General features: G+C 42.7%; 2 protein-coding genes across 2 annotated transcripts; one reads left to right on the top strand and one right to left on the bottom strand.

Annotated features, from left to right (window-relative positions):
• Nucleotides 1-660: 660 nt before the first annotated feature.
• Nucleotides 661-4965, top strand: LOC125686420 (uncharacterized). The gene is given in 2 exon segments (XM_048930388.1): nucleotides 661-4362; nucleotides 4365-4965. Coding segments are annotated over 2 exon segments (2181 nt in total). The 5' UTR covers nucleotides 661-2226; the 3' UTR covers nucleotides 4410-4965.
• A 4630-nt stretch (nucleotides 4966-9595) lies between these two features.
• On the bottom strand, nucleotides 9596-23020 carry LOC125686443 (uncharacterized). Its single transcript, XM_048930421.1, has 2 exons — nucleotides 22907-23020; nucleotides 9596-11111 (listed from the first exon to the last, which is right to left on the bottom strand). The coding sequence occupies exon 2, from the start codon at nucleotides 10657-10659 to the stop codon at nucleotides 9682-9684; it is 978 nt and encodes a 325-aa protein (XP_048786378.1). The 5' UTR covers nucleotides 10660-11111; nucleotides 22907-23020; the 3' UTR covers nucleotides 9596-9681.
• Nucleotides 23021-26783: the final 3763 nt, after the last annotated feature.

The following is a 26783-nucleotide window of genomic DNA, read 5'->3' as shown; positions in this document are numbered from 1 at the left end:
TTATTTGCTCTCCTTTCTCAAAAACTTCCTTTGCTGTGTTGCCCCACACAATGATGTCATCAATGTACTGTAAGTGCTCAGGGGCACCTCCCTGTTCCAGTGCAGCTTGGATCAACCCATGACAAATAGTTGGACTATGTTTCCACCCCTGGGGCAAACGGTTCCAGGTATACTGAATGCCCCTCCATGTGAAAGCGAACTGTGGCCTACATTCTTTGGCCAAAGGAATGGAGAAAAAGGCGTTAGCAATGTCAGTGCTGGCATACCACTTAGCTGCTTTTGACTCCAGTTCGTGTTGGAGTTCTAACATGTCTGGCACGGCAGCACTCAATGAGGGTGTGACTTCATTCAGGCCACGGTAGTCCACCGTCAGCCTCCATTCTCCACTGGCTTTACGCACTGGCCATATGGGGCTGTTAAAGGGCGAGTGAGTTTTGCTGATCACTCCCTGATTCTCTAATTGATGAATTAACTTCTGAATGGGGAGCAAGGAATGCCTGTTGGTGCGATACTGCCGTCTGTGCACCGTTTTTGTAGCTATCGGTACCTGTTGCTCTTCCACTCGTAGCAACCCCACAACAGACGGATCTTCTGATAGGCCAGGCAGAACAGACAACTGCTTAACACCTTCTGTGTCTACAGGCAAGGGTCAGAAGGCGCAGTGACTAGATGCCAGGAGGGATCAGCAGCTGTAATAGGGCATGCCCTTAGCTCTCGTCCTCGTCCATTGTGCTGGTTGTTTTCTGTTCAGCCGACAAAAGCATTTACCTCGTGGTTAGAACAACTCTCGTTATTGTTACGTAAAACCCGTCTTACTGCAATAAGGGCCTTTGGAAAGGACCTTGATACTATATACCTGCCAGGAACCTTTCGGAACGTTCAGCCTTTGCCAGAGGAGGTTTTCCTTGTTCTCTATGATTTCAGTGGTAATCTTAGCTACACAGACTCACTGCCTATCTTTGATCTAGCAAGGCCTCTCCAGATATCACTGCAGTATAGAGTACTGGATACCCCTGTGGACGGCCCAACAATTTTTACTGATGCTTCTTCAGCTACTAAACAAGGAGTAGCTGTCTGGCAAGCTCAGGATGGCAAATGGGAGTCTAAGGTGATAATAGATTGTTCAGCAAGTGTTCAAATGCTTGAGGCCAGAGCTGTGGCAGTTGCGTTGCGCCTTTGGCCTCAGACACCTTGTAACATCGTTACTGATTCTGCATTCGTGGCTAAAATGTTACTGCGTATGGGCAAAGAGGGACAGCCCAATACAGTAACTGCAGCCCTATTGGAAGATGCCTTAGTGGTTAGGTCAGAGCCAGTTGCTATTCTTCACGTCCGTAGCCATTCTGATGTTCCAGGATTTTTTACAAAAGGAAATGACATAGCTGATCAAATGGCTAGGAAGCAGGTATATACCCTGCAAGAGGCTCGTGATCTTCATTCCACATTACACATAGGGGCAAAAGCGTTAGCTCGAACGTGTTCTATCCCTATCACAGTTGTTAGGGAAATTGTGCAGATGTGTCCATATTGTAATTCTGCGCCGGCGTTAGGGGCAGGGGTTAATCCCCGTGGTCTCACCCCATTGGATATTTGGCAGACAGATTTTATGATGGAACCGCGAATGGCACCAAGACAATGGCTCGCAGTGACAGTTGATACGTCTTCTACAGTCATTATTGCTACACAGCACAGCCGTACTAGTTCTACAGCGGCACAACATCATTGGGCCACAGCCATAGCAATTTTGGGAATGCCACGCCATATAAAAACAGATAATGGCTCTTGTTTTACTTCACGTTCGTCTAAAGAATGGTTAGCCCGTTGGAATATCACACATACTACAGGAATTTCAGGCAACTCACAAGGTCAAGCTATTGTTGAAAGGGCTAACCGCCTCCTCAGAGAAAAAATTCGTGTCCTGGGGGAGGGCGGAGGACATACAGGAAGAATTCCGGTATCAGAACAAGGAGAGATTTTGGCACGAGCATTATATGCATTGAATCATTTTGAGCGTGGGGAAAACACAAGAACCCCGATACAAAAGCATTGGCAGCCAAGAATCATTGAGGAAGGGCCACCGGTTAAGATCAAGGTAGATAGTGGTATTTGGGAATCGGGCTGGTCTATTTTGGTATGGGGAAGAGGATATGCTGCAGTAAAAAATAAAAATTCCGGAAAAATTTTGTGGGTCCCATCCAGGAAAGTTAAACCTGATGTAAGTGGGACATGATGGAAAAGCAGAGAAATAATCAAGAACTGAGTGCTTTGTTTTTAGGCATTGCTGTTTGGAACTCGTCAAGAAAAAACACCGAACCCTCGACCGAAGCCACGACCGAAGCCCGCCTCGGGAAAGGAAACAGACAAGGAGCCACTGATAACGACGAGATCAATCTCTCCTGTGTTGTTATCTGTGTGTTTTTGTTGTTTACAGCTATTTCTCCTGGAGAGGGTATAACTATCAGTGATTTACGGTATGGTCGTAAGGAATATACAGGAATGATGGGACCGGTAAATAATTTGACTTTGCTGACCGTGGTGTTACGTGAAAACAGACCGTATGACAAAAGTGAATGGGGATGGGATAATGCTACCAGATCTCCACGAATTTGGGGAAAACCAGGGCAGAATATAGAAGTAAAATGTTGGATGGTAAATGGATCTCAGTATAAGAAGGCCACTCAAATTTCGAAAACAGATGTTATATCAGGCGTAAGGGATCGTAAATCCTGTGTTATTGAACAGGGAGATTGCCAGTATAATTTCGTCCTGACCCAACCTGTAATGATAACATGCCTTTGGACACAAGACACCTTAGGACGATCTTTTAAATTCAAGGTGGATCTCTTTAGTCAACAAACAACTGATGCCCCATATACAACTCCCACTAGGAGACTGGAGAGTGTTATCTCCCCACAAATTTATCAAATTGGGCCGTACGCCATAAAGAACACAGGTCAGCGTCAGGTGATCTTTAATCCAACATGGTCCCTTAAACGAGTGATGCTATTATTGCAGACTAATGTGTCAACTATTAAACCAGATTGTGCATTATTTTTAAGCATGTCATATGCCGGATGGTCGGCATGGCTTCATCGACAGGCACTTGATACACCTAGAAGAGCAAAAAGAGATGTTTCTGGTATTCTGGGAACAGGTTTAGGAGTCTTAAACAGTATAGACACTGAAATACTCATGAGTAAATTGAATGCCATTACAAGTAATATACGTGAATTGCAACATCCTCTACAGTCGTCTCTATCAGGTTTAGGAACAAGCCAATGGCTTTTATCAGATGTGTTACCGCAATGGGAAAAGATAGATAGGAGAGATCATCTGCTGATTATGGATGCGCTTTCAGCAGTCCAAGGTAATACTTCTTTAGCCCTCAGTTGCATTCAGGCCCAGATGTGGATGCAGTTTATAGCAGCGACAATCGTGAGAGAAGGTGAGGATGGCACTATACCCACTGAAATTAGAAAAGTAATTTGGGACAATGCAAATAGGTTTGAAAGAAAATTTCAATCATGGTGGCATTTAGTTAACTTCACTTATGATCCTGTCACCAATTATGCCGTGGCTTTTGTTTTGATGATAAGTAATGCTTCAGTATACACGATATATCCAATCGTAGCTCTAGGATTAAATCATGGTGAGACTACTCTGTATCCAATTGAACATCGGATATGGGCTCTTCAAAAGAATGAGAAATGGCAAACTGTGGACGTTAGTTCATGTGCCATGCGAGAACAACAAGGATTTATTTGTGAAAGTAATACATTTGAGACCCAAGATATCTGTTTTGACACTGAACAAAATATCTGCCACTTTGAGGTCCAGCCTGGTAGGATGTTCAAATCAATGCTTGTCTATATTGGAAAAGGATGTGCTTGCATCAGAACTCATTGCGACTCCATACAAATAGGGGATATGATTGTTGATACTGCCAATCACTCAAATCTTTGTGTTTGCAATTTTATCAATATTTTAGGATGTGATTTTAACTATACAGTTCCTGTTACTTCATATCAGCTTTTGCAGTTCAATTACACCCTGATCAAAGATTTGCGTCCAGCGCTGATTGGAATGAATCTCGCTTTGGTAAAGGAGCTTCTACAACATGACGATCTGCATCGACTATTAGAACGCATCAAAGACAACGGACAAAAGACCTTGATTACTGTTCATCATGACGTGAAAAAGATACATCGCATCTTGGAAAGAGTAATGAAAGCTGGAGAACATCATTGGTGGGAGGTTCTTTTCGGTTGGTCTCCCACAGCTACAGGAATATTTAACTCTGTACTACATCCGGTAGTTGTTATATTAGGTCTGATACTATTATGCTTGGTTTTTATAGTTATATTATATATAAAGACATGGCGCTTGCTAAAGCAAGTGTCCCAGCTTGATTTAGCATTAAATAGGGATACACTGCATCGTTTTTTGTAAGACTTATCTTAAGGCTGATAGACGGTTGTAACGTTAAGGTAGAACTTATATAAGATATTAAGATTTTAGGATTGTTAAGATAATAGATTGTCATTAAGTTATAAGTATATAAGTTAAGTTATAAAGTTATATAAGGTTATAAGGTTATATAAGTATATAGCTCATTAAGTTATAAGGTTATAAGTATATAAGTATATAAGTTATAAGGTTATATAGGGTTATAAGTTATATAGTGTTATATAAGTTATAGGGTTATTAGGATAGGATATTTTGCGAATCGGGTTGTAACGGGGCAAGGCTTACCCGAGAGGACAATGGCATGTATAGGCGCAATGCGGGGATTTCGGGGTGTACGCGGTTAGGGTCCTCTCGAGTTGTAGTATGCTTTCTTGAGCATGGAGAGGGGGAGATGTTGTCAGCAACTGCGAAACTGCGAGACCCCCCCGCAGGGTCTGATGTGTTAAGCTCCCTCCCTGCTCTAATGATTGATGTGTGATGTGCCCCCTTGGGGGCGTAGACGAAGTAATTAGGCTATATAAGGTAGTGTATACGGGTAATAAACGCCATTTGCTGCTCATCATATTGGTGTCGCCTCGGTAATTGGCCAAGCTGCGGTCTCCCGGGAAATTCGAAACGGGCTCGAACGGCAACACCAAGAATACATGGAGCCCCTGGGCCAGACACAATAGGGTGCTTTTGCCAGTCTTTACCAGTGAGGCTGATTTCGGCCTCCAACATAGTCAGTTCTTGGGAACCTCCTGTCACCCCATGAATATAAATTGATTTTGTCCCTTGGTGACTCGAGGGCATTAGAGTGCACTGTGCACCAGTATCCACCAGGGCCTTATATTTCTGTGGTTCTGATGTACCAGGCCATCTAATCCACACAGTCCAATAAACTCTATTATCCCTTTCCCCCCCCTGGCTGGGGGCAGGGCCCCTCTATTTGTTACCTCTGTTGTCTGCAGCAACTGGAGCAATCACCTTTCTGGAGAAGTTCACCTTGGTGGTTGATTTGTCTTGTAACTCTTTTACCCTTGCTTGAAGTGCAGGAGTAGGTTGCTTATGCCACTTCTTCATATCTTCTCCATGGTCGCGTAGGTAATGCCACAAGGCAAAACGTGACGTGGTCTTACTGTTGTCACTTGTTCGAGCAGGAGGACGTCTTCTTTTGATAGCTGAGACGTTGGATGACACTGACTGGGAGGAAATCAAGTTGGCTAGCCCCTCAAGTAGGCTGTTTTGGGAATTCTGTTCCTCATTGTCATGGTTCTACGTTTTTTGTTTGTTTGTTTGTTTTATTTTGGGTTTCAGTATTCCACATCAAAACATCATGTAGTGTACGGGGCATTAAAGTGTCACTGCCCCAATCCCAGCTACCTATCCCTGTACATTACAGAAGTCACGGGATCTGACCCTTCCGGATGGGGGGGGGCGCGCTCTTGCTGCCTAGCAGTGGGTGCTGGAGGGTGCTTTCCTAGCCGTTCCAAGCTTTTCAGGTTTGACTCGGTCCCGGGAACTCTCTCTCTCTCATCTTGTCTGATTTATTAATCTCAATTGCAATTAAATTGTATCTATTGTGTTATCTTGTATTCCAATATTATAGTAAAATAAGTTTTCCTCCATAGATTGTTGCCGCTGTTCTTTTCCTCCCTTCCTTCCTTCCCATTTTTGTGGGACTGGGGTGGGGGGGGGGGGGGGAGGGCAGAGGCCTGTCGCCCCTGTCACGGACATAGATTGATCTGGTCAAATCCGTGACAGATTTCCGGAAGGGTCAGATCCCGTGACATCTGTAATGTACAGGGATAGGTAGCTGGGATTGGGGCAGTGACACTTTAATGCCCCGTACACTACATGATGTTTTGATGTGGAATACTGAAACCCAAAATAAAACAAACAAACAAACAAAAAACGTAGAACCATGACATTCCACCCCTTATTCTACATCATTACATCATGCTTAAAATATATATACATATATACAAACAAAAAATGATTATAATGCATTACACACACATAGCTATACATATATATATATACATACAATTAGTAACTGCACTCCCCTGCCATCAAGTTTCCCTGTGGTACACACTGGACATCCCCATTCTTCTGCATTACCCACCAAGTGGATCCTGGTCCCTGGGCAAAAACTGTACCACGGAGAGGTCTGCCCTTTCCAGAAGCTGGAAGAACCCAAACTGCCTTTCCTAACATGTTCTTTACATGTACAACAGGGACTTTATCTCCCTCTACGGTATGTAGGGAACTGGATTGGTTAGGACCATCACGATTGATAGATCCTCTGGTACTGACTAACCAGGTGGCTTCTGCCAAATGCTTCTCCCAGTGCTTAAATGTTCCGCCACCCAGTGCTTTTAGCATCGTTTTTAACAATCCATTGTATCGTTCAATTTTACCAGAGGCTGGTGCATGATAGGGAGTATGGTAAATCCACTCGATGCCATGATGTTTGGCCCAAGTATTTACAAGAGAATTTTTGAAATGAGTCCCATTATCTGACTCAATCCTTTCTGGGGTGCCATGTCGCCACAGGACTTGTTTCTCGAGACCCAGTATTGTGTTTCGGGCGGTAGCATGGGGTACTGCATATGTTTCGAGCCACCCAGTGGTTGCCTCCACCATAGTAAGCACATAATGCTTACCATTGCGAGATCGTGGCAAGGTGATATAATCAACCTGCCATGCCTCCCCATATTTGTACTTTTGCCATCGCCCTTCCTCCCAGAGGGGTTTCATCCTCTTGGCTTGTTTGATGATGGCACATGTTTCACAGTTATGAATAACCTGTGCAATGGCATCCATAGTTAAGTCCACCCCTCGGTCTCTAGCCCATTTGTATGTTGCATCTCTCCCTTGATGACCTGAGGTCTCATGGGCCCACCGAGCCAGAAATAATTCACCCTTGTTCTGCCTGTCTAAGTCTATTTGAGCCACCTCAATTCTGGCAGCTCGATCTACCTGATGGTTATTTTGCTGTTCTTCAGTAGCCCGACTCTTGGGCACATGAGCATCTACATGGCGCACCTTTACAACTATAGTCTTTGTTCGGGCAGCAATGTCTTTCCACAGTTCAGCAGCCCAAATAGGTTTACCCCTTCTTTGCCAGTTATTTTGCTCCCACTGCTGTAACCACCCCCATAAGGCATTTGCTACCATCCACGAGTCAGTGTAAAGATAGAGCATTGGCCACCTCTCCCGTTCAGCGACATCTAAGGCCAGTTGGACAGCCTTTACCTCTGCAAATTGGCTTGATTCTCCTTTCCCTTCAGTGGCCTCTGCAACTCGTCGTGTGGGGCTCCACACAGCAGATTTCCATCTGCGATGCTTTCCCACAATACGACACGATCCATCTGTGAACAGGGCATATTTCTTTTCATTCTCTGGTAGTTCATTGTATGGTGGGGCTTCTTTAGCACGTGATACTTCTTCTCCTGGTGGTGTTCCAAACTTTTTACCTTCAGGCCAGTCCATGATGACTTCTAGGATTCCTGGACGGCTGAGGTTCCCCATCCGCGCTCGCTGTGTAATCAACGCAATCCACTTACTCCAAGTGGCATCAGTAGCATGATGGGTGGAGGGAACCTTTCCTTTAAACATCCAGTTCAGCACTGGCAGTCGAGGTGCCAGAAGGAGCTGTGTTTCAGTACCGACTACTTCGGAAGCAGCCCGAACCCCCTCATATGCAGCTAAGATCTCCTTTTCAGTTGGAGTGTAGTGCTCTTCAGACCCTCTGTACGCCCGACTCCAGAATCCCAGGGGTCGGCCTCGTGTCTCTCCTGAGGCTCTTTGCCACAAACTCCAAGTGGGACCGTTCTCTCCAGCAGCGGTATAGAGGATGTTCTTTATACCCTGTCCCGTCCGTACTGGCCCTAGGGCCACGGCACGGGCTATCTCCTGTTTAATCTGTTCAAAAGCCTGCTGCTGCTCAGGGCCCCATGTAAACTCATTTCTCATTCGTGTCACATAATAAAGGGGGCTTACAATGAGGCTGTAGTTTGGAACATGCATTCTCCAAAAGCCCACTGCACCCAGAAAAGATTGTGTCTCTCTTTTGCTAGTGGGGGGAGACATGGCAGTGATTTTGTCGATCACGTCTGTCGGGATGTGACGACGGCCATCTTGCCACTTTATACCTAGGAACTGAATTTCCTGGGCAGGTCCTTTCACTTTGCTTCGCTTAATAGCAAAACCAGCACTCAGAAGAATTTGGATCATTCGCTCTCCTTTTGTAAAGACATCTTCTGCTGTATCGCCCCACACAATGATGTCATCAATGTACTGCAGGTGCTCAGGAGCGCTGCCTTGTTCCAATACAGTTTGGATCAACCCATGGCAAATGGTCGGGCTGTGTTTCCACCCCTGGGGCAAACGGTTCCAGGTATACTGAATGCCCCTCCATGTGAAAGCGAACTGTGGCTTACATTCTTTGGCCAAAGGGATGGAAAAGAAGGCATTAGCAATGTCAATGGTGGCATACCATTTGGCCGCTTTTGACTCCAGTTCATACTGGAGTTCTAACATGTCCGGCACAGCAGCACTCAGTGGGGGTGTGACTTCATTCAGGCCACGGTAGTCCACCGTCAGCCTCCATTCTCCACTGGCTTTACGCACTGGCCATATGGGGCTGTTAAAAGGCGAGTGAGTTTTGCTGATCACTCCCTGGCTCTCTAGTTGACGAATTAACTTATGAATGGGGAGCAAAGAATCCCTGTTGGTGCGGTACTGACGCCTGTGCACCGTTTTTGTAGCAATCGGTACCTGTTGCTCTTTTACTCGCAGCAGCCCCACAACAGATGGATCTTCTGACAGGCCAGGCAAAACAGACAGCTGCTTAATGTTGTCTGCATCCACAGCAGCTATTCCAAAGGCCCACCGATACCCCTTAGGATCCTTGAAATGCCCCCTTCTGAGATAATCAATCCCTAGTATACATGGAGCCCCTGGGCCCGTCACAATAGGATGTTTTTGCCAGTCCTTACCAGTGAGGCTTATCTCAGCCTCCAACACAGTCAATTCTTGAGAGCCCCCGGTCACTCCAGAAATATGGATTGATTCTGTCCCTTGGTGACTCGAGGGCATCAGAGGGCACTGTGCACCAGTGTCCACCAGGGCCTTATATTTCAGTGGTTCTGATGTGCCAGGCCATCGAATCCACACAGTCCAATATACTCTATTATCCCTTTCCCCCTCCTGACTGAGGGCAGGGCCCCTCTATTCATTACCTGTGGTAACTGGAGCAACTGCACTGGTGGTTGATCTGCTTTGTAATTCTTTCACCCGGGCTCGTAGTACAGGAGTAGGTTGACCGTGCCACTTCCCCATGTCTTCTCCATGGTCACGTAGGTAATACCATAAGGTAACTCGCGGTGTATTATTCCTTACTTGAGCCGGAGAGCGTCTGCCTCTAACAGCTGAGATTTTTGATCGTGCACGTAAGAAGGAAGGTTCATCGTCTTTAGTTAGGTGGGCTCGCAGAAGTCTCATCGTCTCCTTCATCTCCTTCACATCCTTCGCTAGACTTGTTTGATTATCCTGATCTTCATCAAGCGTCTCTGATACTGCTACAGGTTTGTCACGGTTAATCAGTTGAGACACTTGCTCCGTCATTCTTGATATTGCAGCAACGGCAGAATGAATTGGGGACAGCAATTGTTCGTAGTTTTGGAGCGTAACAATTAATTCATAAACTAAGGGCGTTCTCTGTTGTTCCTGGTATCTGTCACACGCTGATGTTAGTGTAGCGGCATATTTGTCCGGCGCTGTTGTCACGATTTTCTGCCATATCTCAGGCGTTGTCCTCACTCTTTCAGGGTCGCGGTTTTGTTGTGGGTGGTTAGGAACAAAGTCAGGGTCATACAACATTTCCACCACGCCTATTTCCCTCAAATACTGGATATCCTTTTCAACTGTATCCCATTTTTTCATTGAAATCTTCAAGCTATTTTTGAAGGGATACTTTTCCTTCACAGCTGTTAACACTCGCTCCCAGAGGGAGGCAGCCTCATCCGAACATCGACTAATTCCTCTATCAATAGCTGGATCTCTGGCAATGGCACCTAGTTGGCGAGCTTCATTACCATCCAGAGACAAGCTATGGGCCCCACTGTCCCAACAGCGAACCAACCAGGAAACAATACTTTCATTCAGGCGCCGTGTGAACTCCTTTCTTGAACCTTGGATTTCAGTCATCTTTAGAGGCCGGCGAGTAGTAATAGAGACTTCCTCTTCATCACTCTCTTCTGCATGTCTCTTAGTTTTCGCTTTTGCCTTTCGCGATGGTGGTGGTTCTGAGGAGGGCCCCTCGCCTGGATCTTCCTCCTCCTCCTCCTCTTCTTCTCTTTTTCGTTCAAGACGCGAAGACACTCGTTTCCATTTCTTGCCCTCCACAGGAGCAACTGGTATTGTTACTGGTGTCTCCCGTGATTGATTAGATTTGACTTGGGGATTTTCCCCTTTGGCTTGAACCTCAGCTCGGAAACTCTCTCTCTCCAGAATGGTATTATATAGGGCACGGTAAGCACAAGCCAAACCCCAAATAAGTTGTACCTCCTTAGATTTATGTAAGCCGCATAGTCCCTGACTCAAATACTGGCTTAGTTTCTCAGGATCCCACAGGTGTTCAAGAGTAAAATCCCATGACACTGCGGGTCCCCATGCTTCTAAAACCTTTCCTAAACCTCTCCATATTCCCTGCCAATCATCATTCTCTAGTTTCAGAAGAGACTCCTTTCCCTTATTATGAATGCTTAGGAATACATTCAGGAGAATTGATGACACGAACAACAACATGAGTATTAATTCAAGATTCGAAAAACGTTTCACAAACCGAGAAGAAAACCCGGAGACTGGTCTGAACATCGTGTTGTTTGTAAAATTAGCTATTCCATTTGGGATGTAGTTGTTTGAGAAATTAGCCATTCCTTCTGGGATGTAGATGTCAAAGTTCAAATCATACCACATTGCAAATAGGTAAAACATAGGTGTCTCCATCAGTGCCCTTAGATAGTTATATACAGATGCAATTCCAAAACACACAAGTGTGAGATGGATTATTGGCCAGTAGGTTGTGACTAACACCATTGCTTTAAATCCTTTACCCAGCACCCCCACGATAACGAGTGGGTTCATCACTGGTGCTTGCTAAAAAGGGGTTAATGAATTGAAGCTAACAAGAGGAGGGAAAAAAAAAAGAAAAAAAAAACGCACTACCCAGACTAAGTAGTGCTCAAAGTTTACAAATATCCCAGAACACTGGCAGTACGCCTAATCTTTCAAGGTCAGGTTTTCCAGCACAGAAACCTGAACTACTGATAATGCTCCCTAACGAAGCTCTCTAAGAGCAGAGAGAAAAAGAGATTCGTTCAAAAAGCTAAAAAGCAGTCGCCCCACGTTGGGCGCCAAAAAATCTGTCACGGATTTGACCAGATCAATCTATGTCCGTGACAGGGGCGACAGGCCTCTGCCCTCCCCCCCCACCCCAGTCCCACAAAAATGGGAAGGAAGGAAGGGAGGAAAAGAACAGCGGCAACAATCTATGGAGGAAAACTTATTTTACTATAATATCGGAATACAAGATAACACAATAGATACAATTTAATTGAAATTGAGATTAATAAATCAGACGAGATGAGAGAGAGAGAGTTCCCGGGACCGATTCAAACCTGAAAAGCTTGGAACGGCTAGGAAAGCACCCTCCAGCACCCACTGCCAGGCAGCAAGAGAGCGCCCCCCCCACCCGGAAGGGACAGATCCCGTGACTTCTGTAATGTACAGGGATAGGTAGCTGGGATTGGGCAGTGACACTTTAATGCCCCGTACACTACATGATGTTTTGATGTGGAATACTGAAACCCAAAAACAAAAAAAACAAAAACAAAAAACATAGAACCATGACAAGTGTCCATCATTGCCTTCTTTCCTTTATCTGTGGAATGACGTTGATGATGCAAGTTGCTATAATGCTTGAATACATACCAAGCAGGTGACCTTGCAGGTATTTCAACTGTATGCAAGTACATTTTAGTAGCATCCTTTGTTCAAGTACAGACAGAAGTGAGGTAAATGTAAGAAATGGGTGGTATTGGCAGCATTTTGTTGACTTGTTGAATGGACCAAAAGTGGCAAATTGTTTTATATCGTACTTAATATAATACATCACGTAAGAAGGCTGTTTTGCCTACATGTCCATTATTTATTTGGATTTCTTTCTGTTGTGTAGATCTGCATATAAACAACTCTTTATCACTTCATACACTCTTTCAATGTAATGTACAGTCTGGTAATACTAAATCTCTTTTTTTTTTTTTTTAAGTTGACTTGTGGCTTCTTCTACGCAGACAAAAGAGTTGTACTAGGCAGAACTGATAGTTGTTTCTTGCTTGCATCTAGAGTTTTGTTTTACTGTGTAATTTACTTCTTTCTCTTCTCTCTAATGGATAGCATAGCAATGATTTGTGTGGCATAATATATTACTATTTGCAAGAATATGGAATGCTAAGATTCCTTTTCTGCCCTCTTTATTTTCTGGCAGCCATAAGGTGTAAGCCCTTCTTACTCCCTTTACATTGGCAACTTTAGCTCTTCTATCAATATGCATGGTTTGGCTTCAATGAAAATTGTGCCTGTGTACATCTGTGGCTTAGTGTATACAGTGAAGGAGTTCCTATGTTTGATATTGATATCATAATCACTTTTTTGGCAGTACATGCAAAGATTTGGAAAGCTTGATTTAGCTTGCATATTTCTTTTCCACGTTTTCAAGTGCTGCTGTATGGAAGGACTGCTTTAGAGGGTGAATTTGACCACTTTTTGCCATAAATGTTTTTATTTTTCAGAAGCTCTTTTTCATTTTTAATTGTAAAATAACTTGATATCAAAACATGACATTGCTTTGTTTCTTATTTAAGTTGAGGTGACGTTGGAACCCGTGCTTTAATACCACGTTATGTTTCATTTTTGGAGTTCCTTGTAGGAGTAACAGACTGCAAAGTGCGGCTTTTTCTGGATTGTGGCTTGGACCTTCAGATTATCTGAGTGTCTGTATGTCATACATGGTTCTCTAGGTTTGTAGTGACATTCTCCTTCACATGTGGCGATGTTCTCTAAGTTTTGAAACGAAAATCGAGAATCAAAATAGATGCATTCTAGAATACAGAGATTCTACTCTGATCTACCTTATGAAACAAAACATCATTGTAAAATGCTTTGTATTCTCATAACAGGAAAGAAATATTTGTATACTAAAGCTTAAATAATATTTTCTGTTAAATTGCAGTGTTATAAAAAGATCCTGATTAAGAATGCTGGAGTATCTTTGACCTCTCATTCCCTTCCTTCTAGGATAATTTCTCTTGTTTGCATGTGGGTAAAGCAAAATATGTTATATATATATTTTTTTTTTCAGTTGTGGTTTTAAGTGTGTGTGTTTTCTTAACTTATTTAGAGAAGCAGTAAAACCCTTCCAGCATTTCTCTAAAAGTAAATTTCTCTACTAAGAAATCTTTATGATCCCAAGAATGACTTTTATTGTATGTCTCACTGTGCCAACATTTTGTTAACAATCAGTTTTATTTAAAATAATGTTAAAAGCCCTGCCTTGTGGCAGTCATATAATACAAGTATGCCTCTTGAATTTTTTTGTATATTTAACATGAATCAAAGACATAAAATAAGTTCTTAGGTAGTTGTATGTAAACAGATACAATCCTTACTCTACATGATTTGTCCATGTGTATATTAGGCAGTGGTAGGTAAAGTAAACAGATTCAGGTAAACTGGGAGGAGGAAGGACCCTTATCCATCTCGAGTCAAAATTTGGATCAACTGAAGAGTAGTTTTCTCTGTAGAACTGGGAAGATTCATTGATAAAATGTACAGAAATTTGCTTGGAGCTCATCAGGGCAGGCAGTTAGACTTTTCAAATTAGTCTGACGTCCTTGCTAAGTGGCTTTTGGAAGCTGCACGTCTTTTGGCTTACATGAAGTATGTTCTTTCAACAGATGGCAGCCTTTCTAGTAGTAAGAGAAGAAAGACTTGTAGAAGTCTTCTCATGGGTAGTTGTTATCTGCTGGTACTTTGGTGACTGAAATGCTGACATCATGGAGAAAAATCACGGAGAATAAAAACAAACAAACAAAAAAAAACCAAAATAGAACTCGTGGGATGAGATGAAGCTATTTACTAATGCAGAAAAAAGAAGTATAATAGTAATGACTACATATATATCTGAATGTATGTAACAAGTGATACACAAGCAACTGCTCATCACTCACTGACCGATGCCCTGCTAGCCCCCAGTAAGCGGAAGAGAGCCATTTCCTTCAAAACTCTCCATTTGTGGGATATGATACAGTATGGAATATCCTTTTGGCCAGTGTAAGTCCACTGTCCTGACTTCTGGTTTTTCTAAAACAAGCAGTTTTTGAGGAACTGTGCAACACGTGTACCCTTATTGCAACCAGTTCAAGTGAGCCTACCAAAGAGCCTACCAAAGAGATGCTCTACACAGGCATCCACAAGGATGCAAGATCAAAAGAAAAGTATTTTCACTGACCTGCTTAGAGAAAGCCTTGTTTTAAATTTAGATTGCCAAAGTACATACAGATACAACTGTTCAATAGGTTTACCAAGGCAAGAATTTCACAAGTACTGTTATAATTCCATTTTGGATAAACAGCTCAAAAAACTAAACGTAAGTAACGCTTTGAGTAGTGTGAAGCTGAAGCAGCAGATTTTCAATCTGCCTTTTTATAAGCTCCTCTGGTAGCATTATTTATTATTAATAAAATATCCATAATCTTTCATTGAAAGATCCTGTTTTCTGCCACCTGGAAGTCCCAACTAATCTTAACAATTGGAGCCTGAAATTTTCCAACATCAGCAGCAAGCTCTTAAGCCATTGGGTGGTGGGAGAGGAAGTGAGTTCTCAGCCATTTCCCTGGAGAGAGAAATACAGGATACTGCAGATTTTCAAACTCCTACAGGAATTCTGCCATTGTACTTCACGGAACTGATATTTTGCAGCTCTGGAATAAAAAAGGGTAAGTCAGTGGGAAGGTAATCCTGGGAGGAAGACCATTCCATTGCTATTCTTGTAAATCTCCCGAAACATAAGTTGAATTTAAAAGCAAGACCTATCTGCCTGTTGTTCCTTCTGAATGCTAGGGCTATGATGTCAGAGCTGCTAAGCACGGGATCTTAGAAAAGGCAGCTTCTCTTCCTCCCTCAGACAACACTGTGATAGGTCCACCACAGAGGGAGCAACCAGTTTGTGCAAGTGTGGATAGGAAGTAGAGAACCAATACATGCAGTTTGCTGAGAAGCCCTGGATCAACAAACACAGCACTGTTTCTCAAGATGCCAGGCTGTTCACAACCATCTTTAGCTGCAGCTGTGCATTCTTCATCCTATCTTTGTACTGGCCCAATTGTTACAGGTTGAATCAGCTTCTCATTTGTCTGAAAAACAACAGCAGGTAAAATAGCAGTTTTGGTATCAGCTCATTCCGTGGCTGTACAACCAATCAGAAGAGCAAGAAAGGAAACTAGAACATATGACCAGTCAGCATCAGGCAAAGTACTGCAGTCTGAAATGCGTCAAGCCACACCAGCTTAGAACAAGCAAGAAACCTGCAATTAAGAATAAAAGCTAAGTTGGAACAACTACCTACCAAAGAGCCTTAAGGGTATGGCTTCACAGATGCTAATCCTTGGAGGAGAGAGGAAAGAGTTCTACATTAATTTCTCATACACAAGTCTTCCTGCTTCTAGTGCATTTCTCCCAGCACTGGTGCTGACATCCATATGCCGATTTACCTTACCAGCACAGCATAGGAAAGCAACACCAAAGAAAAAGCTGTAATGCTTTCTGCAGCTGTGTTTAACTGGCTTGCCAAGCTGTCAGCAACACAAAGAGATAAAGATGCATGGGGAGCAGCAACTCACTCTGGCAATTTACCTGTTCATGCAACCATGACCTAGACAGCCTGGTTCTTCCAGCAAACTCTTTAGGAATCAACTCCTTCAGCTTTGGGTTTTATTTCTAAAGGCTAAGCGATGCTGGAAACTGCAATACCAATACTGTAAGAAATGCGCTCAGTTTACAGATGAGCACTGAAACCTCAGCCACACAGTTCCCGTATGCTGCTCAGGAAGTCACTATAGCATACAGGTAGGTCACAGCACTGGCTCTTTCTCCTGGCTGCCAAGGAAGCTCTAGATCTGCTTCCCAGACATGCTATGCACTCACTACTCTAAGTGGATGTCACTCCAAAGCAATAAACCAAATGCTGAATTTGAAGGAAGAGGCATTCCTGCTTGGGCACCCAAAGATTCATACAGAATTTTGATACCAATGGAGCCATAACTAACTTCTTTTAAAAAAAAAGTAGTAATAATACTGTTACCTTAAGGTCAGCTATAAAGATAAATTCTCAGTAATGAATTGAATGAATATATCTATGAAGATAAATGTAATAGCTATCCATGAGTAACTCAGATGTTGTAAGGATGTGATTCATGATGCAAAACAAAATTCAGCATTCAAGACAGCATTTGAATAGTGAACACTAAATAAAGACATGTGGCCTTGGACAAGAACTAAAGAAAATAAACAGCTGCTTATTCACACAGCACATTCTGACTATGCCCACTTTAGCAGGCCAGTAGAAAATTCTTGAGCAGCAAAACAACAGTTGTGCTAAAAACAGTCTCGTTAATCTATAATTTTGCTTTATTTCAACTTAGAGCTAGCAACCAGCAGTTCCTGCAGCAAAGCAGTTTACATAGGGATTACAAAAAAATATAGAAACAACTGACGAAACCTGGAAAACCTCTCAATACCACAAAAAATGAGTTGTTAGTTATCCTCTGCCAGGATCCTCTTGTTCAGAGGGAACAAGAGTTTCATCCTCAGATATGAGATTTACTCCCATTTAGAATCAAGTTGCAAAACGCGTCTGTTATTCTCTGTAAAGAAAACAAGCGAACAAAAACCTTACAATTGTGAAACATTGCAATACAAATTCTTGACAAAGCACATTGCATGAAGCATCACAGCTCTGAGATAAACTAATAAGTTCACAGGTTATCTGACAACTTTTACACAGGGAATCACTTGGATGATCTTCATGCAAGTAACTGCTTTTCCCTAGACAATTCCCAACAGAACCTGACTCAATTTCTCAAAATTCTTTTACACACACACACACACACACACACACACACACGGATACCACTTAAGAACCACTTAAGTATATTTAATCCATCTCAAATAATCTGCAGGGTTTTTTTGTGTGCACTAAAGTCAGTCATAATGGCATAATAACAGTTTTTAATATACCAATACTCAGATTGATATAGATAATACAGTCAGAGGACAAAAATGATACGTACTGTGCCCAGATCTATTTTTCCCCACACACTTGGTTTAATATGTCTCGTTACATGATATGCCAGTCAACTTCTCATCTCTTGGCAGAGTTGAGATTGGATGTAAAATAAAACATAAAATGCATGCAATGCAATTTTTTTTCTCCCCCTTAAGCCTGTGACTGTACAAACAACACTTGTTCAACTGGAAACCAATGGTCAGACCAGCAGTTGTATAAATACAGTGCTGAGTTTTAAAAAGTTTGCTGTTTTTGTTTATTTTAATGTATTTGTTAGGAAAAAAAAAACCACATATGCACAGAACTATTGCAAAATCAAAAAATCATCTTAACTGCTGTGATGCAGTGGAATAGAAAGTGCAGCAATAACAGCAGATCAGCAAGGTTCCAGGCTGCAGCAAGCTAGGATTTACTCGAATGCAAGATCCATGGGCACAGAAATAAAAGAAAGCAGCTGCTTACCTTCAGAAGGCCTCAGGTACACAGGGACAACCAGCAAGACACCATTACCTCCACTGCCAACCCTTGAATGAGGATCCCGGCCCCCTCACTGAATGCAGCTGACCTCCCCTGGGGTGGCCCTGCCTTCCCATCAGGTGCTCAATCAATGCTTCCAGCCCTGCTTAGCATTTCCATTACAAGTGCTATGTATTCTTCTATAAACCAAGAAAGCTGGTCAGTATTTTTGTTTCAGAAATCCAGAATGGCGTTTATGTCTTCAGTGTTCCAGATCGAATCTGTCTTTTATCAGTAACCATATAACATAGATTAAGACACACTCAAAACAGCTGAAGAAATCCATTAAGGACAATTATAAAGCCAAAGGTAAATTTGCAGTATGTCTTACCAAGAAGAAATTAAAGTAGTACAGCAAATCTTGATTATCTACAATGTTTGCAGGTTTCCTCAAGACAGGAAGTACAGCCCGATCATGTCACCACAACAAAACAATCTAGATGAGTTTGCAAACACTTTATAATGCCTTAAAACATCACAGTGAGTCACATCTTGGACATCATCCCAAATGATCTATGCAATATAAAGGAATCCCACTAGTGTTATAAAATAGCGGTATATTAGAAAGCTCCCTAAAAAATACTATATTATTCAGAAAGAATTAAAAAAAGAAAATACAAGTAACTAACAGAAGTTCTGCTCAGGCAGGAGTTTACTACTTGAGAAATTAGTAGAATGTAAACCTCCTATAAGACCTTTTCAACAAGATACAATTTCCCACTTAGAAGAGGTCACTTAGTCATTTTTATGCCTTCCCCAGGTGAGTGCTTGCTTACAAATTCAAGACCACCAAAGCAGTTTGTATTCAGTCACTTCATTCTGCACTGAAAGCAAACAAATATTCTCTACTCAAACAAAACATATACCACTCTTGCTCATCTTCGACTTCACAGCATTAATCTTTCTAGTTTCAGGGAACAGCATCTGTCAAAGACTTACCAAGTGTTTAATCAGATCATGGTTCTGGAACTGTCAGAAATCTAGAACTATCTCTGTTAGGAAGCAAAAATATTGATTAAAAAGTGTTATGAGTTTGAGATTTTTCTCCATGATGTCAGCATTTCAGTCACCAAAGTACCAGCAGATAACAACTACCCATGAGAAGACTTCTACAAGTCTTTCTTCTCTTACTACTAGAAAGGCTGCCATCTGTTGAAAGAACATACTTCATGTAAGCCAAAAGACGTGCAGCTTCCAAAAGCCACTTAGCAAGGACGTCAGACTAATTTGAAAAGTCTAACTGCCTGCCCTGATGAGCTCCAAGCAAATTTCTGTACATTTTATCAATGAATCTTCCCAGTTCTACAGAGAAAACTACTCTTCAGTTGATCCAAATTTTGACTCGAGATGGATAAGGGTCCTTCCTCCTCCCAGTTTACCTGAATCTGTTTACTTTACCTACCACTGCCTAATATACACATGGACAAATCATGTAGAGTAAGGATTGTATCTGTTTACATACAACTACCTAAGAACTTATTTTATGTCTTTGATTCATGTTAAATATACAAAAAAATTCAAGAGGCATACTTGTATTATATGACTGCCACAAGGCAGGGCTTTTAACATTATTTTAAATAAAACTGATTGTTAACAAAATGTTGGCACAGTGAGACATACAATAAAAGTCATTCTTGGGATCATAAAGATTTCTTAGTAGAGAAATTTACTTTTAGAGAAATGCTGGAAGGGTTTTACTGCTTCTCTAAATAAGTTAAGAAAACACACACACTTAAAACCACAACTGAAAAAAAAAATATATATATAACATATTTTGCTTTACCCACATGCAAACAAGAGAAATTATCCTAGAAGGAAGGGAATGAGAGGTCAAAGATACTCCAGCATTCTTAATCAGGATCTTTTTATAACACTGCAATTTAACAGAAAATATTATTTAAGCTTTAGTATACAAATATTTCTTTCCTGTTATGAGAATACAAAGCATTTTACAATGATGTTTTGTTTCATAAGGTAGATCAGAGTAGAATCTCTGTATTCTAGAATGCATCTATTTTGATTCTCGATTTTCGTTTCAAAACTTAGAGAACATCGCCACATGTGAAGGAGAATGTCACTACAAACCTAGAGAACCATGTATGACATACAGACACTCAGATAATCTGAAGGTCCAAGCCACAATCCAGAAAAAGCCGCACTTTGCAGTCTGTTACTCCTACAAGGAACTCCAAAAATGAAACATAACGTGGTATTAAAGCACGGGTTCCAACGTCACCTCAACTTAAATAAGAAACAAAGCAATGTCATGTTTTGATATCAAGTTATTTTACAATTAAAAATGAAAAAGAGCTTCTGAAAAATAAAAACATTTATGGCAAAAAGTGGTCAAATTCACCCTCTAAAGCAGTCCTTCCATACAGCAGCACTTGAAAACGTGGAAAAGAAATATGCAAGCTAAATCAAGCTTTCCAAATCTTTGCATGTACTGCCAAAAAAGTGATTATGATATCAATATCAAACATAGGAACTCCTTCACTGTATACACTAAGCCACAGATGTACACAGGCACAATTTTCATTGAAGCCAAACCATGCATATTGATAGAAGAGCTAAAGTTGCCAATGTAAAGGGAGTAAGAAGGGCTTACACCTTATGGCTGCCAGAAAATAAAGAGGGCAGAAAAGGAATCTTAGCATTCCATATTCTTGCAAATAGTAATATATTATGCCACACAAATCATTGCTATGCTATCCATTAGAGAGAAGAGAAAGAAGTAAATTACACAGTAAAACAAAACTCTAGATGCAAGCAAGAAACAACTATCAGTTCTGCCTAGTACAACTCTTTTGTCTGCGTAGAAGAAGCCACAAGTCAACTTAAAAAAAAAAAAAAAAGAGATTTAGTATTACCAGACTGTACATTACATTGAAAGAGTGTATGAAGTGATAAAGAGTTGTTTATATGCAGATCTACACAACAGAAAGAAATCCAAATAAATAATGGACATGTAGGCAAAACAGCCTTCTTACGTGATGTATTATATTAAGTACGATATAAAACAATTTGCCACTTTTGGTCCATTCAACAAGTCAACAAAATGCTGCCAATACCACCCATTTCTTACATTTACCTCACTTCTGTCTGTACTTGAACAAAGGATGCTACTAAAATGTACTTGCATACAGTTGAAATACCTGCAAGGTCACCTGCTTGGTATGTATTCAAGCATTATAGCAACTTGCATCATCAACGTCATTCCACAGATAAAGGAAAGAAGGCAATGATGGACACTTGTCATGGTTCTATGTTTTTTGTTTTTGTTTTTTTTGTTTTTGGGTTTCAGTATTCCACATCAAAACATCATGTAGTGTACGGGGCATTAAAGTGTCACTGCCCAATCCCAGCTACCTATCCCTGTACATTACAGAAGTCACGGGATCTGGCCCTTCCGGGTGGGGGGGGCGCTCTCTTGCTGCCTGGCAGTGGGTGCTGGAGGGTGCTTTCCTAGCCGTTCCAAGCTTTTCAGGTTTGAATCGGTCCCGGGAACTCTCTCTCTCTCATCTCGTCTGATTTATTAATCTCAATTTCAATTAAATTGTATCTATTGTGTTATCTTGTATTCCGATATTATAGTAAAATAAGTTTTCCTCCATAGATTGTTGCCGCTGTTCTTTTCCTCCCTTCCTTCCTTCCCATTTTTGTGGGACTGGGGTGGGGGGGGAGGGCAGAGGCCTGTCGCCCCTGTCACGGACATAGATTGATCTGGTCAAATCCGTGACAGATTTTTTGGCGCCCAACGTGGGGCGACTGCTTTTTAGCTTTTTGAACGAATCTCTTTTTCTCTCTGCTCTTAGAGAGCTTCGTTAGGGAGCATTATCAGTAGTTCAGGTTTCTGTGCTGGAAAACCTGACCTTGAAAGATTAGGCGTACTGCCAGTGTTCTGGGATATTTGTAAACTTTGAGCACTACTTAGTCTGGGTAGTGCGTTTTTTTTTTCTTTTTTTTTTCCCTCCTCTTGTTAGCTTCAATTCATTAACCCCTTTTTAGCAAGCACCAGTGATGAACCCACTCGTTATCGTGGGGGTGCTGGGTAAAGGATTTAAAGCAATGGTGTTAGTCACAACCTACTGGCCAATAATCCATCTCACACTTGTGTGTTTTGGAATTGCATCTGTATATAACTATCTAAGGGCACTGATGGAGACACCTATGTTTTACCTATTTGCAATGTGGTATGATTTGAACTTTGACATCTACATCCCAGAAGGAATGGCTAATTTCTCAAACAACTACATCCCAAATGGAATAGCTAATTTTACAAACAACACAATGTTCAGACCAGTCTCCGGGTTTTCTTCTCGGTTTGTGAAACGTTTTTCGAATCTTGAATTAATACTCATGTTGTTGTTCGTGTCATCAATTCTCCTGAATGTATTCCTAAGCATTCATAATAAGGGAAAGGAGTCTCTTCTGAAACTAGAGAATGATGATTGGCAGGGAATATGGAGAGGTTTAGGAAAGGTTTTAGAAGCATGGGGACCCGCAGTGTCATGGGATTTTACTCTTGAACACCTGTGGGATCCTGAGAAACTAAGCCAGTATTTGAGTCAGGGACTATGCGGCTTACATAAATCTAAGGAGGTACAACTTATTTGGGGTTTGGCTTGTGCTTACCGTGCCCTATATAATACCATTCTGGAGAGAGAGAGTTTCCGAGCTGAGGTTCAAGCCAAAGGGGAAAATCCCCAAGTCAAATCTAATCAATCACGGGAGACACCAGTAACAATACCAGTTGCTCCTGTGGAGGGCAAGAAATGGAAACGAGTGTCTTCGCGTCTTGAACGAAAAAGAGAAGAAGAGGAGGAGGAGGAGGAAGATCCAGGCGAGGGGCCCTCCTCAGAACCACCACCATCGCGAAAGGCAAAAGCGAAAACTAAGAGACATGCAGAAGAGAGTGATGAAGAGGAAGTCTCTATTACTACTCGCCGGCCTCTAAAGATGACTGAAATCCAAGGTTCAAGAAAGGAGTTCACACGGCGCCTGAATGAAAGTATTGTTTCCTGGTTGGTTCGCTGTTGGGACAGTGGGGCCCATAGCTTGTCTCTGGATGGTAATGAAGCTCGCCAACTAGGTGCCATTGCCAGAGATCCAGCTATTGATAGAGGAATTAGTCGATGTTCGGATGAGGCTGCCTCCCTCTGGGAGCGAGTGTTAACAGCTGTGAAGGAAAAGTATCCCTTCAAAAATAGCTTGAAGATTTCAATGAAAAAATGGGATACAGTTGAAAAGGATATCCAGTATTTGAGGGAAATAGGCGTGGTGGAAATGTTGTATGACCCTGACTTTGTTCCTAACCACCCACAACAAAACCGCGACCCTGAAAGAGTGAGGACAACGCCTGAGATATGGCAGAAAATCGTGACAACAGCGCCGGACAAATATGCCGCTACACTAACATCAGCGTGTGACAGATACCAGGAACAACAGAGAACGCCCTTAGTTTATGAATTAATTGTTACGCTCCAAAACTACGAACAATTGCTGTCCCCAATTCATTCTGCCGTTGCTGCAATATCAAGAATGACGGAGCAAGTGTCTCAACTGATTAACCGTGACAAACCTGTAGCAGTATCAGAGACGCTTGATGAAGATCAGGATAATCAAACAAGTCTAGCGAAGGATGTGAAGGAGATGAAGGAGACGATGAGACTTCTGCGAGCCCACCTAACTAAAGACGATGAACCTTCCTTCTTACGTGCACGATCAAAAATCTCAGCTGTTAGAGGCAGACGCTCTCCGGCTCAAGTAAGGAATAATACACCGCGAATTACCTTATGGTATTACCTACGTGACCATGGAGAAGACATGGGGAAGTGGCACGGTCAACCTACTCCTGTACTACGAGCCCGGGTGAAAGAATTACAAGGCAGATCTACCACCAGTGCAGTTGCTCCAGTTACCACAGGTAATGAATAGAGGGGCCCTGCCCTCAGTCAGGGGGGGGAAAGGGATAATAGAGTATATTGGACTGTGTGGATTCGATGGCCTGGCACATCAGAACCACTGAAATATAAGGCCCTGGTGGACACTGGTGCACAGTGCACTCTGATGCCCTCGAGTCATGAAGGGACAGAATCAATCCATATTTCTGGAGTGACCGGGGGCTCTCAAGAATTGACTGTGTTGGAGGCCGAGATAAGCCTCACTGGTAAGAACTGGCAAAAACATCCTATTGTGACAGGCCCAGGGGCTCCATGTATACTAGGGATTGATTATCTCAGAAGGGGGCATTTCAAGGATCCTAAGGGGTACCAATGGGCCTTTGGAATAGCTGCTGTGGACGCAGACAACATTAAGCAGCTGTCTGTTTTGCCTGGCCTGTCAGAAGATCCATCTGTTGTGGGGCTGCTGCGAGTAAAAGAGCAACACGTACCGGTTGCTACAAAAATGGTGCACAGGCGTCAGTACCGCACCAACAGGGATTCTTTGCTCCCCATTCATAAGTTAATTCGTCAACTAGAGAGCCAGGGAGTGATCAGCAAAACTCACTCGCCTTTTAACAGCCCCATATGGCCAGTGCGTAAAGCCAGTGGAGAATGGAGGCTGACGGTGGACTACCGTGGCCTGAATGAAGTCACACCCCCACTGAGTGCTGCTGTGCCGGACATGTTAGAACTCCAGTATGAACTGGAGTCAAAAGCGGCCAAATGGTATGCCACCATTGACATTGCTAATGCCTTCTTTTCCATCCCTTTGGCCAAAGAATGTAAGCCACAGTTTGCTTTCACATGGAGGGGCATTCAGTATACCTGGAACCGTTTGCCCCAGGGGTGGAAACATAGCCCGACCATTTGCCATGGGTTGATTCAAACTGTATTGGAACAGGGCAGTGCTCCTGAGCACCTGCAGTACATTGATGACATCATTGTGTGGGGCGATACAGCAGAAGAAGTCTTCACAAAAGGAGAGAGAATGATCCAAATTCTTCTGAGTGCTGGTTTTGCTATTAAGCGAAGCAAAGTGAAAGGACCTGCCCAGGAGATTCAATTCCTAGGTATAAAGTGGCAAGATGGCCGTCGTCACATCCCGACAGACGTGATTGACAAAATCACTGCTATGTCTCCACCCACTAGCAAAAGAGAGACACAATCTTTTCTGGGTGCAGTGGGCTTTTGGAGAATGCACATTCCAAACTACAGCCTTATTGTAAGCCCCCTTTATTATGTGACGCGAATGAGAAATGAGTTTACATGGGGCCCTGAGCAGCAGCAGGCTTTTGAACAGATTAAACAGGAGATAGCCCGTGCCGTGGCCCTAGGGCCAGTACGGACTGGACAGGGTATAAAGAACATCCTCTACACCGCTGCTGGAGAGAACGGTCCCACTTGGAGTTTGTGGCAAAGAGCCTCAGGAGAGACCCGAGGCCGACCCCTGGGATTCTGGAGTCGGGCATACAGAGGGTCTGAAGAGCACTACACTCCAACTGAGAAGGAGATCTTAGCCGCTTATGAAGGGGTTCGGGCTGCTTCTGAAGTAGTCGGTACTGAAACACAGCTCCTTCTGGCACCTCGACTGCCAGTGCTGAACTGGATGTTTAAAGGAAAGGTTCCCTCCACCCATCATGCCACTGATGCCACTTGGAGTAAGTGGGTTGCGTTGATTACACAACGAGCACGGATGGGGAACCTCAGCCGTCCAGGAATCCTAGAGGTCATCATGGACTGGCCTGAAGGTAAAAAGTTTGGAACACCACCAGGAGAAGAAGTATCACGTGCTAAAGAAGCCCCACCATACAATGAACTACCGGAGAATGAAAAGAAATATGCCCTGTTCACAGATGGATCGTGTCGTATTGTGGGGAAGCATCGCAGATGGAAATCTGCTGTGTGGAGCCCCACACGACAAGTTGCAGAGGCCACTGAAGGGAAAGGAGAATCAAGCCAATTTGCAGAGGTAAAGGCTGTCCAACTGGCCTTAGATGTCGCTGAACGGGAGAGGTGGCCAATGCTCTAGGAATGAGGCCTGTCGCCCCTGTCACGGACATAGATTGATCTGGTCAAATCCGTGACAACACTATATTTCTAAGCACACATCAATCGTAACCAACAACCTCAAAATTAATTTAAAATATATTTTCTTCATGAGGGTCTGATCTGATTGCAGCTACATACAAACCAGGAATTTCTTAGGGAAGATACTCCCTGCACTTATGAAGATTTCATGTATCAAAGCAAAAAGTCGCTTTTACTCTTAATTCTTCATTTCTCATCTTGATTCTCCAGAACTAGAAAATTTCACCTGCAAATATATACAATTTGTCTTATAATTCCTTATGGCTTCCTCAGTCATCAGCCTCATAGATCTTTCACAGAAGCCCTGCAAGATCCTATTAACAGAAAACCACCCTTACTCTCAGAGGTTTAACCTTGGAAGCAGAGGGAGATGTGTT

The sequence above is a fragment of the Lagopus muta genome, chromosome W (genome assembly GCF_023343835.1).
Source record: "Lagopus muta isolate bLagMut1 chromosome W, bLagMut1 primary, whole genome shotgun sequence".
NCBI lineage: Eukaryota > Metazoa > Chordata > Aves > Galliformes > Phasianidae > Lagopus > Lagopus muta.
The sequence above is the reverse complement of the archived record's forward strand: the minus strand, read 5'-3'. Positions and strand labels throughout refer to the sequence as shown.